The sequence below is a fragment of the Papaver somniferum genome, chromosome 2 (assembly GCF_003573695.1).
Source record: "Papaver somniferum cultivar HN1 chromosome 2, ASM357369v1, whole genome shotgun sequence".
Lineage (NCBI taxonomy): Eukaryota > Viridiplantae > Streptophyta > Magnoliopsida > Ranunculales > Papaveraceae > Papaver > Papaver somniferum.
The window spans coordinates 109996666-110012061 of NC_039359.1; the positions used below are offsets into that span (position 1 = coordinate 109996666).

Genomic DNA, 15396 nt, shown 5'->3' on the forward strand with positions numbered 1-15396 from the left:
AATAATTCCGGCAGTAAAGGAAAATTATTCTCGAGAATAATTTCCTTTTTTTCTTCTCTGCATGCGATAACTTTTGCTGACTCTCCTTATTTACCTTTTGCGTGCTCCAATTTAGAGCTAAACTTCCTAAAACATGAGCAGTACACGTCCCAAACTCGCTGTAACTCATGTAGAACCCGTGAAGAACTCGTGTCCTCTGCTTGCTTCAATCCAACGATGCAGCCCTATTGCTTCGAATTTGATGGACTTACCAATCCTGTTTAGATGAAACGGCCCAAAGCAACCAAGCCCAGTGATTGATTCTCGCTCAAACTCCTCATAATTCGAAACAGAGCCTTCTGTTTGAATATAAACCCGAGATTCTGTTTTTCTTCAACTCCACCATTATAGCCAATTCTGGTCGAAACCTTTGATCATACAACGCCTGTTAAGCTTAATCAAGACGTCCCACGAAGTTTCAGCCATTGAGTCTTTCTAAAACACGATCAAAACCTCAACCCTAATTCTGCCTGCGTCTGCACTATCTTCCCGCCAATTTTGAAATTTGAAATGAAGAAGAAGAGGTGCCCTGATCCAAAACGCAGGCGCCTTTAACAGCAGGGGTGCATGGGGGTGCCTTTATCCTGTTCTGGGGTGCGAATAGCAGATGGGTGCTGAGGACAAATTTGGGTGCTGAGGATGAATTTGGGCTACGCATAACCTTGGGTGCCCCTTAGCCAAATATGGGGTTCGTATAGAAAATGTCCTCCAGGGGTCCAAATAGCACTTTTTGAGCAACTTTTTCCACACAAGTGTATTTCTCCAAAAACACCTACACAAACATAAAAACACCATAATAAGTACAAAATCAAGCACTAGCAATAGAGTCACTGAGGACAATTCAGACACAAAAATGTGTCTATCACTTGACGATGGAGAAAATGATGTCACCAAAAAGTAAGTTAATGGTAGTGATAGATGATAAACTTGTTTGATTTGGTATCCATCGGAGAGCAAGCGTCGAAAAGAATATAAAAATGTCATCTTTATCCCGTAAAATAACGGATTTGAGAAGTCCATCGCGTCCAGCCCAACAATAGGCAAATCTGATGTCCACTGCCAAATTACGGACTGCGTTGAAATAGAACCATTTTTTGGGGACCATGATTTTTTTGTGGGGGACCATGATTCTATTTTAAGCAAGACATTATAAGTAATCCTAAGTCATCCCTTATCTAAATGTTTTTCTTAATACCAAACTTACCCTCCTTAATTAAATGTGTTAGTTTAATAATTAGTTAGTTATTAGTTGATGATTAGTGATTAGTATGATTAGTTACCATTAAGAAGTTCTATTATAAAAAAATGGAAAATTTTCTTTGCGAGAAATTTTAATTTTTTTTTTGGTTCGTTTATCCGAATTTATGACCACAAACGAACTCAGTGATTAGTAATGATTAGTATGATTAGTTACAGTAAGAAGTTCGGTTACAAAAAATTGAAATTTTTCCTTGCGATCAAACCGAACTATATATTTGGTGTGACCATTAAATAGTTCGGTTGGGAAATATTTTTTGCAACTAACCGAACTACAAGGTTCGGTTGGGAAATGTTTTTTGCAACTAATCGAACTATTAGGTCCGGTTGGGAAATATTTTGCGAAATAACCGAACTAAGGTTCGGTTGGGAAATGTTTTTTGCAACTAACCAAACTACTAGGTTCGGTTGGGAAATGTTTTTTTGCTACTAACCGAACTATTAGGGTTCGGTTGGGAATTTTTTTTTTGCGAAATAGCCAAACTGTTCTTCATGATCATCATTTCCATTAGGTTCGGTTAGTTCGACAAAGTTTTTCGCATAATTCCTAGCCGAACTTCTCTTTGCAACTTCCATTTTCAATTCATTTGATGGTTAATACTCATTTTTCGATCGAACGAGGAACGTCAAGGAAAGAGAGAAGAAGAAGAGAATAATCTTTTTTTTTTTCAAAACTACAAATTTTCGATTCCCACCTGTTTTTGTTTTTTGATTTTGATTTTGGTTAATAGATTCATTTAGATTAGATATACATGATTAGATTTATATAGTTATTAGGTTAGTTTTAATTTAAATTAAAGTAAACGGTAAATGTGTATTTACCCAATTTTAGGACATCCCTTATAAGTATAGGGAGGTTGGCCTAATAAGACCATGGTCCCCAAAAAACCATAGTCCCTAAAAAAAATGCGGATTCGGACTAATCACATAGGCTAATGGGCCCAGGCCTTTGTTGCTGGCCTGGTGAAAGGGGATAGAGTTCATTCTAGAATTGAAGCTTGGCAAGAAAGAAAAAAGAGAGGGATAAAAAAGAGAATATAGAAGAACAAATCACCAGTGAAGAAAAAGAAAACCCCCAAAACCCTAGGAAAAAAAACTTGCTACAGAGGAAAAATGAATCTCAAAGATGTTAAGCCTCCAAAGATCCCAGGAGGAGTAAATGCTGCTTCTGCTTTGATCAAAGTTGGAATAGTCGGTGGTCTTGGTTTATACGCAGCTTTCAACAGTCTCTACAATGTTGAAGGAGGACATCGAGCTATTGTTTTCAATCGTATCACTGGTGTCAAAGATAAGGTGATCTATCTCTCATTCTCTCATCCATACTACTTCTGAAGTTGATCTTGTTAGTATGACGTATTTGTGTTTTCAGTCTGCTAGATTTTAGGTTAAATTAGTAAAGCTAGGGTTAGTCTTTTGAATCTTTTTTAGTTAATTTCATTTTGGTTTGTGGGTTTTCTTAACTGCACACCTTGTTTGGTTTTAGGTGGAATTTGCGAAATCATTTTTCATTTTGTGGATTATTAGGTTTTGGGTTTGGGTATAATATAAGTAGGGGCTTAAATCTTTCGTTTTCTTTAGATTTATGACTGAAGATTTAATATATAAGTGGCAAGAGTAACATCAAAGTTATTACATATTCCGGCCAACCAAAGCGTTTGTTGATTATATCCGATACCTCCAGAATGGATTCTAATAGAACTACTATATTCAATGGCTGTAATATCAGTCCATAGGAAGTCTATACCGCTCTTATTGTTTTTAAGAACAGGACCTTCATCACCTTAAGTTTAATTGCCCATCTTGCAGTATCAGGAGGGGCTTAAATATGTAAGATCTATTCTATCTTGATAAAGCAAAATGTTCCTTAACTAGATGTATTCACTGCCTTATGGTATGACGGACCATTCAAAGTCTTACTTGTTGGTTTAAGACAAGTAGTATTGATCAGGTTGCAACTTTCATATGTCAGAATTTTCTGTTTTGTTAATGTCTTTATTGTTTGTCTTCTCTTTTGTTGAGTTTGTTCTTTCTTGCTGGTTTTAGTTTGCTGATGTGGTTCTGTGCAGGTTTATCCTGAAGGAACACATCTAATGGTCCCGTGGTTTGAGAGGCCTGTCATTTATGATGTCCGAGCACGACCTCATCTTGTCGAAAGTACTTCCGGGAGCCGTGACCTTCAGATGGTAAGGTCTTCTAGTCCTTTCCCATGCATGAGAAATGATGATGCTTCTATCAAAGATTGCACGCTTGCTAAATGTTTCAAGTAACTTGTTTTTGTCAATCATGATCTCAAAATTTGAACCTTATGTCCAGTTTATGGTTCTTTATCTTTTCACTTGTCATCCTTTTTTCCAATTGCAGCATTTGAAAAAAATAAATTTGTTGAAATCAACGTCTATTGTTTCTTATGCTAATAGCTGTGCTTGAGATGTAGTTTTGTGCTACCATGTGTAATTATCTTTATGATACTTCATACTCGCCATCTTTTCTTCAGTTGCATCATGTGCAGGTGTTACTGTATGTTGTAAACTATTTTTCTCTTTTTTGGCATGCTTTAAGCAACTGTAGGTTTGTGGAATTTGTCAAATATATCCTGTAGAGTAAGGATTGCAAATTTAATCATGCCATTAAGTATTTTGATAGTGGTACACTTTCTGTAGTGACTTGCTTCAGGCTATCCATCAATGTAGTCAACTCATCTATTATCTTGTACTTGTTCCTCTTTGGCTGAATGATGTACAGGTCAAGATTGGGCTTCGAGTTTTGACACGACCCGTGGCTGACCAGTTACCAACAATATACCGAACTCTTGGGGAGAACTACAATGAGAGGGTCCTGCCATCAATAATCCATGAAACGCTGAAAGCTGTGGTCGCACAATATAATGCCAGCCAGCTTCTCACACAGAGAGAGGTATGCATCTGGGTCGCTTCATACATACCACTATACTACTAAAGCTTACCTAGTATACTTAGAACAACTAGTTTTACATTATGAGCTACATTATGGGAGAAGTTTATGCATTGCTATTATGTTATTGTTATTTGTAGGCTGTTAGTAGGGAAATACGGAAAGTACTGACAGAGAGGGCTACCAACTTTAACCTTGCATTGGACGATGTGTCAATAACAACCCTAACTTTCGGAAGGGAGTTTACAGCTGCAATTGAAGCTAAACAGGTTGCTGCGCAAGAAGCCGAGAGAGCCAAGTTTGTGGTAGAGAAAGCAGAGCAGGACAAACGAAGTGCTATTATCAGAGCTCAGGTTTGTAACTCACTCATGAAAATAGGTCTTTCTGATTTCCATACGCTGGTGGTCTTTTTTCGCTTTAGTTCTAACTGCTTACATTAGATTATGGGTGATCATTGTCTTACATTGTTTTCTATGTTCAGGGAGAGGCTAAGAGTGCTCAGCTAATTGGGGATGCCATTGCAAACAATCCAGCTTTCATCACATTAAGGAGAATTGAAGCTGCAAGGGAAATTGCACATACAATCTCGAATTCCAACAACAAGGTTTTCTTGAACTCCTCTGACCTGTTGTTGAACCTTCAAGGAATGACCCTGGAGCCAGCAAAATTGAAGTAATTAGTAAGTAGAAATTTGAGATAAAGACAGACCTTTTGTTCAAACCCCTTGGCTTCTCTTCTTCTTTTGCTAGTGAAATATGCTGTAGGTTGGTAACGTTATTAGTGTGGGTATTCTCAAGTGTTTTTTCTTTTTCTTCCAAGACTGAAGTTGAGGGTACAATAAATGCGTTCACGTAGGGCTTTGGGGGGATTGTATAAAAAAGGGAAACTTCGGTGATTGGTCTTGGAAACATTCAGATTCTAGTTTTGTTTGTTTTATTAAGGTGATGCTTAATTCTCAGATTAAGCTGAATTTTTAATATGTTAAGATAGTTTTCTGGTTAGTCCTACAATTTTTTGGTGCTAGCTCAGAAAGATATATATATATTCATCATGAAAATGAAACCTGTTGGACCATCTTGCGAAGTGAGATCATTCTGCCACTTGGAAGGAAAGTGACACGGCCTTATCCAGAACCATTTTTGTCAAAATACAGTATTAACAAACTTATCCTCATCGCATTACATGTCTCTTCCTTGGTTAAGGTTGTGGACACAGTTTAGATTTCCAATAATTTTAGAGTCGATCTTTGGTGACAACGCCAAGGAAGATTTCATCCCCCACTAGGTTGGACCCGTCTCCTATGTAAAGAAAGTTCTAATTACCTGGAACTGGTTCGATACTATAGAGAAAGTTCTAATTACCTGGAACTGGTTCGATACTTTTGTTATGTTCCAGGTGTTGTATCCCGAAACTTTCCCGTAGATGTGAACACCTGGTAACTTTTACCAATTAGCGAAAAGCTATATGTTAGGGAATCCGAATTCAAACTTTACCAAAGCATATCTATATATGTAATGTTTAGACCAACGATCTCGAGAAAATATTCAATGGTAAATGTGTCTTTATTGATGAATTAGAATTTGTGTTTCACTTGGATTTGAAACACCCCTAAATTGGGGGTCCTGAAAAATAAGTGGGCCCCCTATCTACAGGACAAAAAGGTCATGAAATAGTAATTGGGGATTATCCCTTATCCTCATTTTTTTAAATGGCTAAACTACCCCTAATCATTAGTGCTAATTAGTAATTAAGTTAAGTTAATTAATTGGTAATTAAATTAGTTAGATTAAAAATCTGATTTAAGGAATAAATTTTGATAATTGGAAAATTGTGTTTTTGTGTTGAAGAGAGGAAGAAAGTGAGTTTCGGGGGAAAATTTAGGTTATTTGAAATGAGTGATTATAGTGGAGGAAATGATGTAGGTGAAGATTCAAACAACATACATGATTGTGTTGATGGTGAGATTGTCTCAACTAATCCTATGGATTGGATGTTTGATGAAGAGATGTTAATAGAGGAAGCTTTGATAAATGATGCAAATGAAGATCATATTGCTCAAAATGAAGGAACCAATTCTCCATATGAAGAACCCGGAGCTCAAAATAATCAGGTAAACTTCATATACTCTTTAAATCGCATGAATGGTGCTCCAAGTGGTCGATTCATGGTCACTATGTAGCAGGTCAGTGTGAGAGTCGTTAGGTCGAGTGTATAATAAACGAACGACCCTTATGAGTCGTTAGTGACTTAGCACACAAATATACGACTCCAATATGCAGGTTATGAAAAATCATCAACCAAGTTTGAAACAATTGACGACTCCAATCCGCAGTTATGAAAAATCGTTGATCTAGTTTGAAAAAGATGACGACTCCATCTTTTAGGTCATCTATAGTCGTTAACTCAATATATTTAGGACCCAACGACTAAAAAACCTTTTACTCTTTGTAGCTTTCACTCTAAGGGTCGTTAGTTTAGCATTACTATAAACGGACGACCCTTTCATATTAACTGAGAGTCGTTGTTCCGTACGTCTGAAAAATTTGACGACTCAAATTTATTTTTTTTTTAATAATTTCTGATTTCATAGCAACATTTCATTGAATCCTAAAAGTCATACATCTTTCATAGGGTTAAATACAATACATGATAACGATGCACTTCTACACTCAATCATAAAGCATGTAATTTTACATGGTTCCATTGAAGATAAAGTAGCAATCATGGTTGTGGTTGCGCAACATCCTCCTGAATCTCCTCCTCCTCCTCCTCCTCATCATCATCACCGTTACTACCATCATTTCTTTCCTTACCATTTACATCATTACCATAATCCTCATCGTCCTCTTCATCACTGCTACCACCACCATTTCCATCATCATCATCATCATCATAATTATCTTGATCCCCCTATTCCTCTATCTCTGCCACCTCATTATCACCATTCAATCCACCACCACCATTCCCTTTATCACCACCATTACCTTGATCACCATCCTCCTCATCATCATAAGCATCATATTCACCTACTAAAGGAATTTCTTCATGTTCCGCGACTTCTTCTTCTTCATCACTTGGGGTTGTAGATATAACAACAGATGATGAAGACGACGATCTAGAGGAATCAACACATGGTTCTCTGGGTTGGAGGATAATTAGGGCTACCTCACTCAGTGTTTTTCTTCGTAATAGACCCGCATTTAGGTATTTTTGGTTGCGGGGAGGTCTAGATGGAAGAGTTACCAAGACATTCTTATCCTTTTTATTCTTGTTACTGAAAGGCCAACAACAAAAATATTTAAGAGTCGTCAGAAAAAATTCCTAAAATAAACGACTCTTACAAAAACTAATGACTCCATGTATATCATTAACGATTTTCAGTTAATGCTTAACGATTCAAGCAATTTTTCTTAACGATTCTTCCTATTTTATATACAAAAGACCAAATATGTGTGGTGCAGAGTCGTTTACTTCTAAAATTGGTCGTCCACAAAAATCGTTAACTTATTCCAATTATGTGGACGACTTTTTCATTATTTGCGACAGAGTGGTGGTTTGGAAAATCAAAGAGTCGTTGATTAATAAAAATGGTCATCAGAATAAATCACATTGGAGTCGTTTTCACCTAAACAATTGGTTAATGATTTCTTGATGATGTCAACATGCATGTCAAAAATCGTTAACAAAAAACAATTGGTTAACGATTCTAACCTAAAAAAAAACCTACAGCAGGAATCGTTTTCTCCGCCACCCTAATGGTTGACGATTTCTTCAAAGTCAAACATGCATATCAAAAATCGTTAACCAAACATGAAAAATCGTTAAGCAAAGATGAAAAATCGTTAGACATTCAAACTTACTGCTTAACGACTACCATTCTGAGAAATCAATTTCTCCGATTCAAACCCTAATTTTCAGCAGAACATCAAATTAAACTGAAACCCTTAGAGTTGGGGGTTTTAAAGGACATACCATCTAATTGGAGCCATTTGCTTGTCCGGAGGTTTTGATTTCTTACTTGTACTCGAATACTCCTTCGCTGCTTTAACGATATCAACGAGATTGGGAATTTGACTGGCTAGTCTCGCAGTCTGCTTCGTACATGCCATGTTTGTAGAATAATTTAATCATCGATTAAATTTTTCGCATCGACGATTTCGACGATGAATCAGATGAATTTTTTTTCTCCACTGTCGTTAATGGAGGATGAGGAGAACTGATAGAGGGAGGGGGAGAGGAGAAGAAGAAAGGTTTTGTGTTAGATTGAAATGGGGGCCTAACTTAAGTCTTAATAGAATTTTAGGGTTATTTTTCTGAGAAGGGTAAAATGGTTCTTTGATCATCATTTTGGAAGCCCATTAACTTTTCTGGTGTAGGTATAAATTTGATGAGGTCCCCAATTATTTTCCAGGGCCTCCAATTAAGCCTTGATTTAAAATTCATTGGGAAATGGAAAGATTGGGTTATTTTGTAATATTTTATTAACAATTCCAAATATCGCCCAAACACGAGAACATGATTCATGGAATGTCTATATAAAGCTAAAATGAGATAAGTTCCTCGTCGTGCAAGGCTTTTCAAAAAAATTATGCACTAACAAACACAAGCTAACCGGTAATGAAGTGATGAGTGTGGGGGAAAATGCTTTAACATGTCTTAAAAAAAGAAGCTCCCGCCTAAAATTGAAAACTACGGTAATTTCATTGTTCCATGCATAATTGGCAAAACCAGGTTTATAAAAGCTGCGCTAGATCTAGGAGCACCTATTAATATTATGTCTGCTTTAATTATGATGCTTTAAATCTTGGTCCTCTCAAGAAAACCGACAAAGTTAATTAAATTGCTGATAGATCTAATGTTTAATCAAAAGGGATTGTTCAGGATGTTTTCGTGCATGTAAACGAGCTAATCCTTCGATGGATTTTTATGCTCTAAACATGAGTGATGAGAATTATCCTCGTCTATAACTTTATTGTTGGGTAGATCATTTATGAGTACTGCTAGAACGAAGATTGATGTCCAGAATGGTATCTTGACCCATGGAGTTTGACGATGAGGTTACCCGATTCAATATATTTGAAGCCAGACGGTACCCAAATGATGGTTATTCGAGTTCACATGCTAATGTATTGGAGGTAACTCATTGATTTAATATTTTTATTCATTTATCTTGTTTCATATTATTATTGGAATTCCCCACCTTGATTTTACGTTGAATGAGTCAATTTATATTGAGGATAATATAATATTTAAGTGGGGGAGTGGTTAAGCATATACAAAAAAATTAGTATTCACTTTCATAAGTAGATTTTTTCTTACCCGAATTCCTTGTAAATTTTCGCATAAACCTCTAAATTTTAGAGATTTTAGAGCCACATGGCATATTTTCGGTAAGTTTGCATACAAAGTTCTTACCAAATAACTGAACTTGGAATAGCTAGAAACTTAACATTCGATATACTTAGAAGACTGAGAGAGTGATTGCAATGAAATTAACCATGTTGGTGGCCAAATTGGTGCAAATAGTATGAAGTATTAGAGAGTTTATCAATCATAAGCGGAGACTACACTATTTGAGTGAGACACTGAACCTTCAACATCCATTAATTTATAGTGTGTCATGCGCGCCTGTTGATGGTGGATTTTTTTCAAAGGATTTTTTTTTAAATCACATCTTCCCATGCAGATACATAAATATATATATATTTCTAGCCATGTTCAGAAACATGAATTATGTTTGTATTCCTCAAGAGAATTGAGAATACATATTTTATTAATAGCTAGGTACTTTGTACTGATCTTATGGCCTTTCTAAATATATGGAAATTTATACAATATTAGAGCTTCACCCAACTGAATTTTCAATATTTTATGTATATAATTTCAGTATTGTACAACTCAGTACTGATATATATATATATAAAATATTCCCTATAATTACTGGAATTTTAGAAAAGTTGTTGGTGTTTGTTGCAATTCTTCCTAGATTTTCATAATATGAAAATGTAAACTCAGAATAAGTTGTTGAGCTATTCCCGAATAAATATGCTACTAGACGAACATTCACTAATGTGCCACAATATTGAACTTTTCTCAAGTTACAGAACTTCCATTGCTGAATTCTTTGAACTAGTTTTACATGCATATTAAAGCTCAAATTATTATTCGAACAATATCAATTTGCTACTATATTCACTGTATCGACATAAAACTTACTGAAGTTTATTTACCGATTACATATCTATTGAGCTGACTTATGGATATTCTTAGCAGATATCTACGAGTTTCCTATAATTCGAAAACAAGCATATATTTGTTTGAGCATTTAAGGATATTCTTAGCAGATATCTACAAGTTCCCTATAGTTCGAAAACAAGCATATGTTTGTTTGAGCATTTAAAAGAGAAAGATGAATGCATGCCCGTTCATCCACAGAATGGTACACAACAAGGAACGACACAGAGTTTGCCAAACATGCCTCAACACGCCGTTGGGTTAATCCCGGTGCCATACTACCTATGGCACTGGCAAAATCCAGCGCCAAACGATACTAATATGGCGGTGGGAATAATTATTACAGCGCTGGAGGAAAATTTTTATGTGCCGGGCTAGTCGCAGACCCAGATTGCCAAAGCTTGTATGATGCTGGGCTATTCCTAATGCCAAATTTCTAACCCCTAGTGCCAACACTATCTCCAAACATATTATAATGCTCGAAATATCCCAGCTATGACCTAGTGCTAGCACTGCTAAAACAAGGTGTGACGCTGAGTTAATCCCACCGCCAAAATTCATAATGGCACTGACACTACCTAAGCTTCAGTGCTACTTAATACTAGCACCACTGTTACCAAAGCGATAGCCTAATGCCGGTGCCGATCATCTCATCAATTACAGCCTTGACTAGCACTTCTGGTCTTGGAAAAATACCAAGTTTTCTGTCCTGCTCATGTGCACATATCGAGTCCGTGTTACCTCCTCCACACCATGAATCGCCTCTTAACTAAGGTCATTTGAGGAACCATCACTGGTCATTCATCTCATCACTAAGTATCAGCTTGCTCATATGCCTATGGTATCATCATCAGAGCTCAACACTCTAGTCATGGCAATACATTCTTAGCTGGAATTGCTATAACTTCACTATTTCTATGAGGCATCAAACATGTCACATGAGAGGATTCTCATTTGGGTATAAGTATGGCGGTTTACATCAATGTGAGATGTGGTAACACATCCATGACGAGAAGGTAATAAGTAGTGAGACGGTTAAAAAAAGTTGAGAAGATGAGAGAGGAGTGGTCATACAACCTTCCTGACATAACAGACATGACTTCACCATAAGTTTCATGACCATCACTTCTCCACTTTTGCACAACTTCCACTACTTACGAGGAATCAATGTGCAGTGTGCTCGCTAAATATATAAGTAGATGACTTCATGTATCAAAAGGGTAAGTGAAAATACGAGGGTACCCAAATACACCACAATCTTTTATTTATCAACCTATAAGTCCTCTACCGAATGTGATCGTCTATGGACAAAGTCGAGACAATACAACAAATTCGGTTCACACTTCGTGTGATTGTCTATGGGTACGAGATTGAGAAAATAAAACAACAAGGTCACTTGTGTGATTGACTATGGATACAAGATCGAGAAGATACGACAACAAAGTGTGCACTTGATAATAGGTTCGATAATAACCAAAACTATATAAGATCAATATCAAGTGTTACGGAAATAAGATACAAGTGCAATTTACTTTAAATTATATAAACCAAATATAATTGCGTAATAGTAAAGTAAATGGCACAACAAAATCCCGAAACCTTGTCCAGTTTTGAATACTCTCAGAATTAAGCCGCTATACAAAATCTAATACCAACCTTGTATAGTTGAGACCAAGCAGACTACCCCTAAATACTTAGCTTCGTCAGTATCCCTGCGCCTTTGACTTCTAGAGTCACTCATGTGAATAGCAAGTCCTTTGTACCGTATTCCAAACTACAAAGAAATAATCTGTTTGGTAACCACTCTAATCAATCCTGCTACAAGATATTAATGAGTTGTTGACAAAGGCTCTACTGTTTAATCTAATAAACTCCTTTGTCTAGTTAGATCAATCTAAAGGTTGATTACCAAAATAATCAAATTATATATTCGCAATCAATTAATATAGATCTCAAAGAGAAACTATAAAGCAATGCCAATCTCACACAACTAATCAATCAAGTATATCAAAGCTAAAGCGATTATAGTTGGTTGATCAAGGTTTGTGCACTAAATCCACAAGATACAAAAACTAATAAGAATTCTTCTCCGTATTCAAATCTTCTATTACCTTCAATAACCTGCACAACGACACTTGAGTCCTCTTTTGATCAATCACACAAAAAACGGAGTATGTTAACAATGGATTATCATATGATGTCTTTAGATCCGAAGATGGTTCTAAAGATCCCTTCAATAGTTTGATCTAGTTTGAGTGAGCCTTATATCAAAAGAGAAGGTTCTCAAGAATAAACAAACTAAGTGCAATCAAAGTTTTAACAACCGTTAGTCAATCAAATCAGTAACCGAAAACTAATAACATTGTAATATCTAGTTTCCCACCAACGGTACTCGTATATCTTCTTGATCCCACTGAAGTCTTTAAACGAGCGGTCGTAAGAGATTTCGCCTAGGTTACTTTCCTCTCCGAATATACATCTCCATCAGAAACAATAAGAAATGAAGTTTTCCCGGCTCTTAGGATAGTTTGCAAGAAATGCAAACTCAAGTATTTATAGACCAGGGTTGTTTGGACAATAAGGAAATTCCAAAACCGAAAATATTCTCAAGATATGCATTAAAGTACCTAAATTCGGTTAATATTTCCTAAAACTATCATAGAAAACTTCTATTATTAGTCTAACACATTAACTAATAACATTTTCCAAAAGATATGCTTTGATTGCTAATAATTAAAACATATATGATGAAAATCATAATTAAATGCTTTTCACTTTTTCGGACCAGGTATCACCTTGAGTATCAAGGAATATCTTTGAACAATAAATGATAAGAGTTATGTACATGTTCAAATATGTCGGCATCTGGAAGCTTCTCATCTTGACAAACCCAAAACCCTAGTTCACACACTCCATGAAGGAATATGTGAACCATTGATATTGGTTTTGTACATGGAAAATATTAAACCATCACTCTAAAGTATGTTGTGACCGGTTATAACATGATTCCAAATATAGGTTATAATCGGTAACACCTTGCTCCACAAATAGCTTGTGACCAGTTACATCTTGCTTCCAGAATTAGCTTGTGATCGGTTACACCTTGTGAAAAGGCGAGGGCACCCAAATATACCTCAAGCTAAAACTTTTACTACCTATAAGTCCTTTCTCCGAAAGCGATTGTCTATGGACTGAGTCGAGACAATACAACTAACCGGTTCACACTTCGTGTGATCGTCTATGGATACAAGATCGAGACAATACAACAACGAAGTATGTTACTTGATAAAAAGGTTCGGACTTAACCAAACACAATAGGATTCACTTATCAATTAAATAAGAATTAACGTTTGTGTAATTTACTTTAATTATAATAAAACAATTATAATACGGAAATATAAAGTAAATGACACAACAAGATTTTGTTAACGAGGAAACCGCAAATGCAGAAAAACCTTCGGACCTTGTTCAGAATTGAATACTCTCAGGATTAAGCCGTTACACAAAATTACACCTAACTTCGTATAGTTGAGACCAAGCAACTAAACCTATAGTTCACCTAGTTCCGTCTGTATTCCCACGCCTCCAACTTATAAATAAGTCACGTACTTGGAACAATTCATTTGGTTCGTATTCCAAATAGTAAAGGAACAACAAATCTGTTTGGTATCAAATCTTTTTAACCAAGTGATATGAGTCGGACAAAGGCTCTTCCGTTTATCTTAACATAAACTCTTTTGTCAGGTCCTTAAATCTATCTTATGTTCAATTACCGAAGTAATCGTTTAAGATTAAGCCAACAACACCATTAATCTAAAGAATTGTGTTGATGCCGATCTACTCAATTAATCAATCCAATCTATCACAAGGATAAACCGATTATTAATTGGATCCTCTTTTACCGAAACAAGTATTGTGCACACCAAAAATTATGAACCCACAAATCAATATCTTCAATATTTTCTTTGTCTTCAAATCTTCTTAGATCTTCAATATAAACCTGCACACAATCACTTGAATCTATTGTGATCAATCACGCACAGAACGGAGTCTGTTAACAATGGATTATCACAAGATCGTCTTTAGAACTAACAACAGTCTAAAGATCCCTGTCGAAACTCTGAACTAGTTTGAGTGAATCTCATATCAGAAGAGAAGAATCTCAAGCATAAAAAAACTAGGTGCAATCAGATTTCAACCAGTCAATCAAATCAATCGAAAATAAAAGATAACCCACAATTATCTATTTTCCCACCAACGGTACACACTAGAGATTCTCAATCCCAAAGAAGACTTTAAACTGGACCGTAAGAGATTTCTCCTAATTAGGTTACTCTCCTCTCCGAATAGGCGGATACACCAGTAACAACACAACAAAGAGGAAGATTGTTGTTACTAAGGATTAGTTTGCTAGAAATGCAAACTTCAAGTATTTATAGACAAGGAAGTTTGGACACCAAGGAATTTCCAAAACCGAAAATATTCTCAAGGTATTCATTAAAGCACAAATTCGGTTTCCATAATTCCTGGAAATGCACTGTCCAAAAATAATGATAGAAATATCTCGGAAAATCTAATTAGTAAATGCACATTACTAATTCTTGTATTTCGCTACAAAATGAAATTAATAACCTTAATTAAAATATTCTTAACTTACTTATGTTTCGATCCTGGGATTCTCTTCCCTTAGCTATTAAGGAATAACTTTGAACAATTAAAGAAATAAACATTCATAGCACGTGTTCAAAGTATGTCGACATCTTATCTTTGTAAGTTCTATTTCACACTTACAACCTTGAAACCGATTTGCCACACTTCCAAACAAGTTTAGAATTGGTTCATCTGACTTTCAAGAACTATGCGATTGATCAAATAACATTCAACCACAATCATGGGTTTAACGGTTCTACCAAAACAAGTTTCGGTTCTACCTCCATGTGAGTACTATGTATAGTC

At 35.9% G+C, this 15396-nt stretch overlaps 1 protein-coding gene across 1 annotated transcript; it reads left to right on the forward strand.

Moving 5' to 3' along the window:
• Window positions 1-2317: 2317 nt before the first annotated feature.
• On the forward strand, window positions 2318-5216 carry LOC113348779 (prohibitin-1, mitochondrial-like). The gene is made up of 5 exons (XM_026592639.1): window positions 2318-2589; window positions 3363-3479; window positions 4039-4209; window positions 4347-4559; window positions 4688-5216. The coding sequence occupies exons 1-5, from the start codon at window positions 2410-2412 to the stop codon at window positions 4880-4882; spliced, it is 876 nt and encodes a 291-aa protein (XP_026448424.1). The 5' UTR covers window positions 2318-2409; the 3' UTR covers window positions 4883-5216.
• The last annotated feature ends 10180 nt before the right edge of the window (window positions 5217-15396 follow it).

What these genes read in the sequence shown, in the direction of transcription:
- LOC113348779 (XM_026592639.1), top strand. Translation starts at nt 2,410, where the DNA reads ATGAATCTCAAAGATGTTAAGCCTCCAAAGATCCCAGGAGGAGTAAAT. An exon ending in TCACTGGTGTCAAAGATAAG is followed by an intron (nt 2,590 to 3,362) that starts GTGATCTATCTC and finishes GGTTCTGTGCAG; the next exon opens with GTTTATCCTGAAGGAACACA. An exon ending in AGCTTCTCACACAGAGAGAG is followed by an intron (nt 4,210 to 4,346) that starts GTATGCATCTGG and finishes TGTTATTTGTAG; the next exon opens with GCTGTTAGTAGGGAAATACG.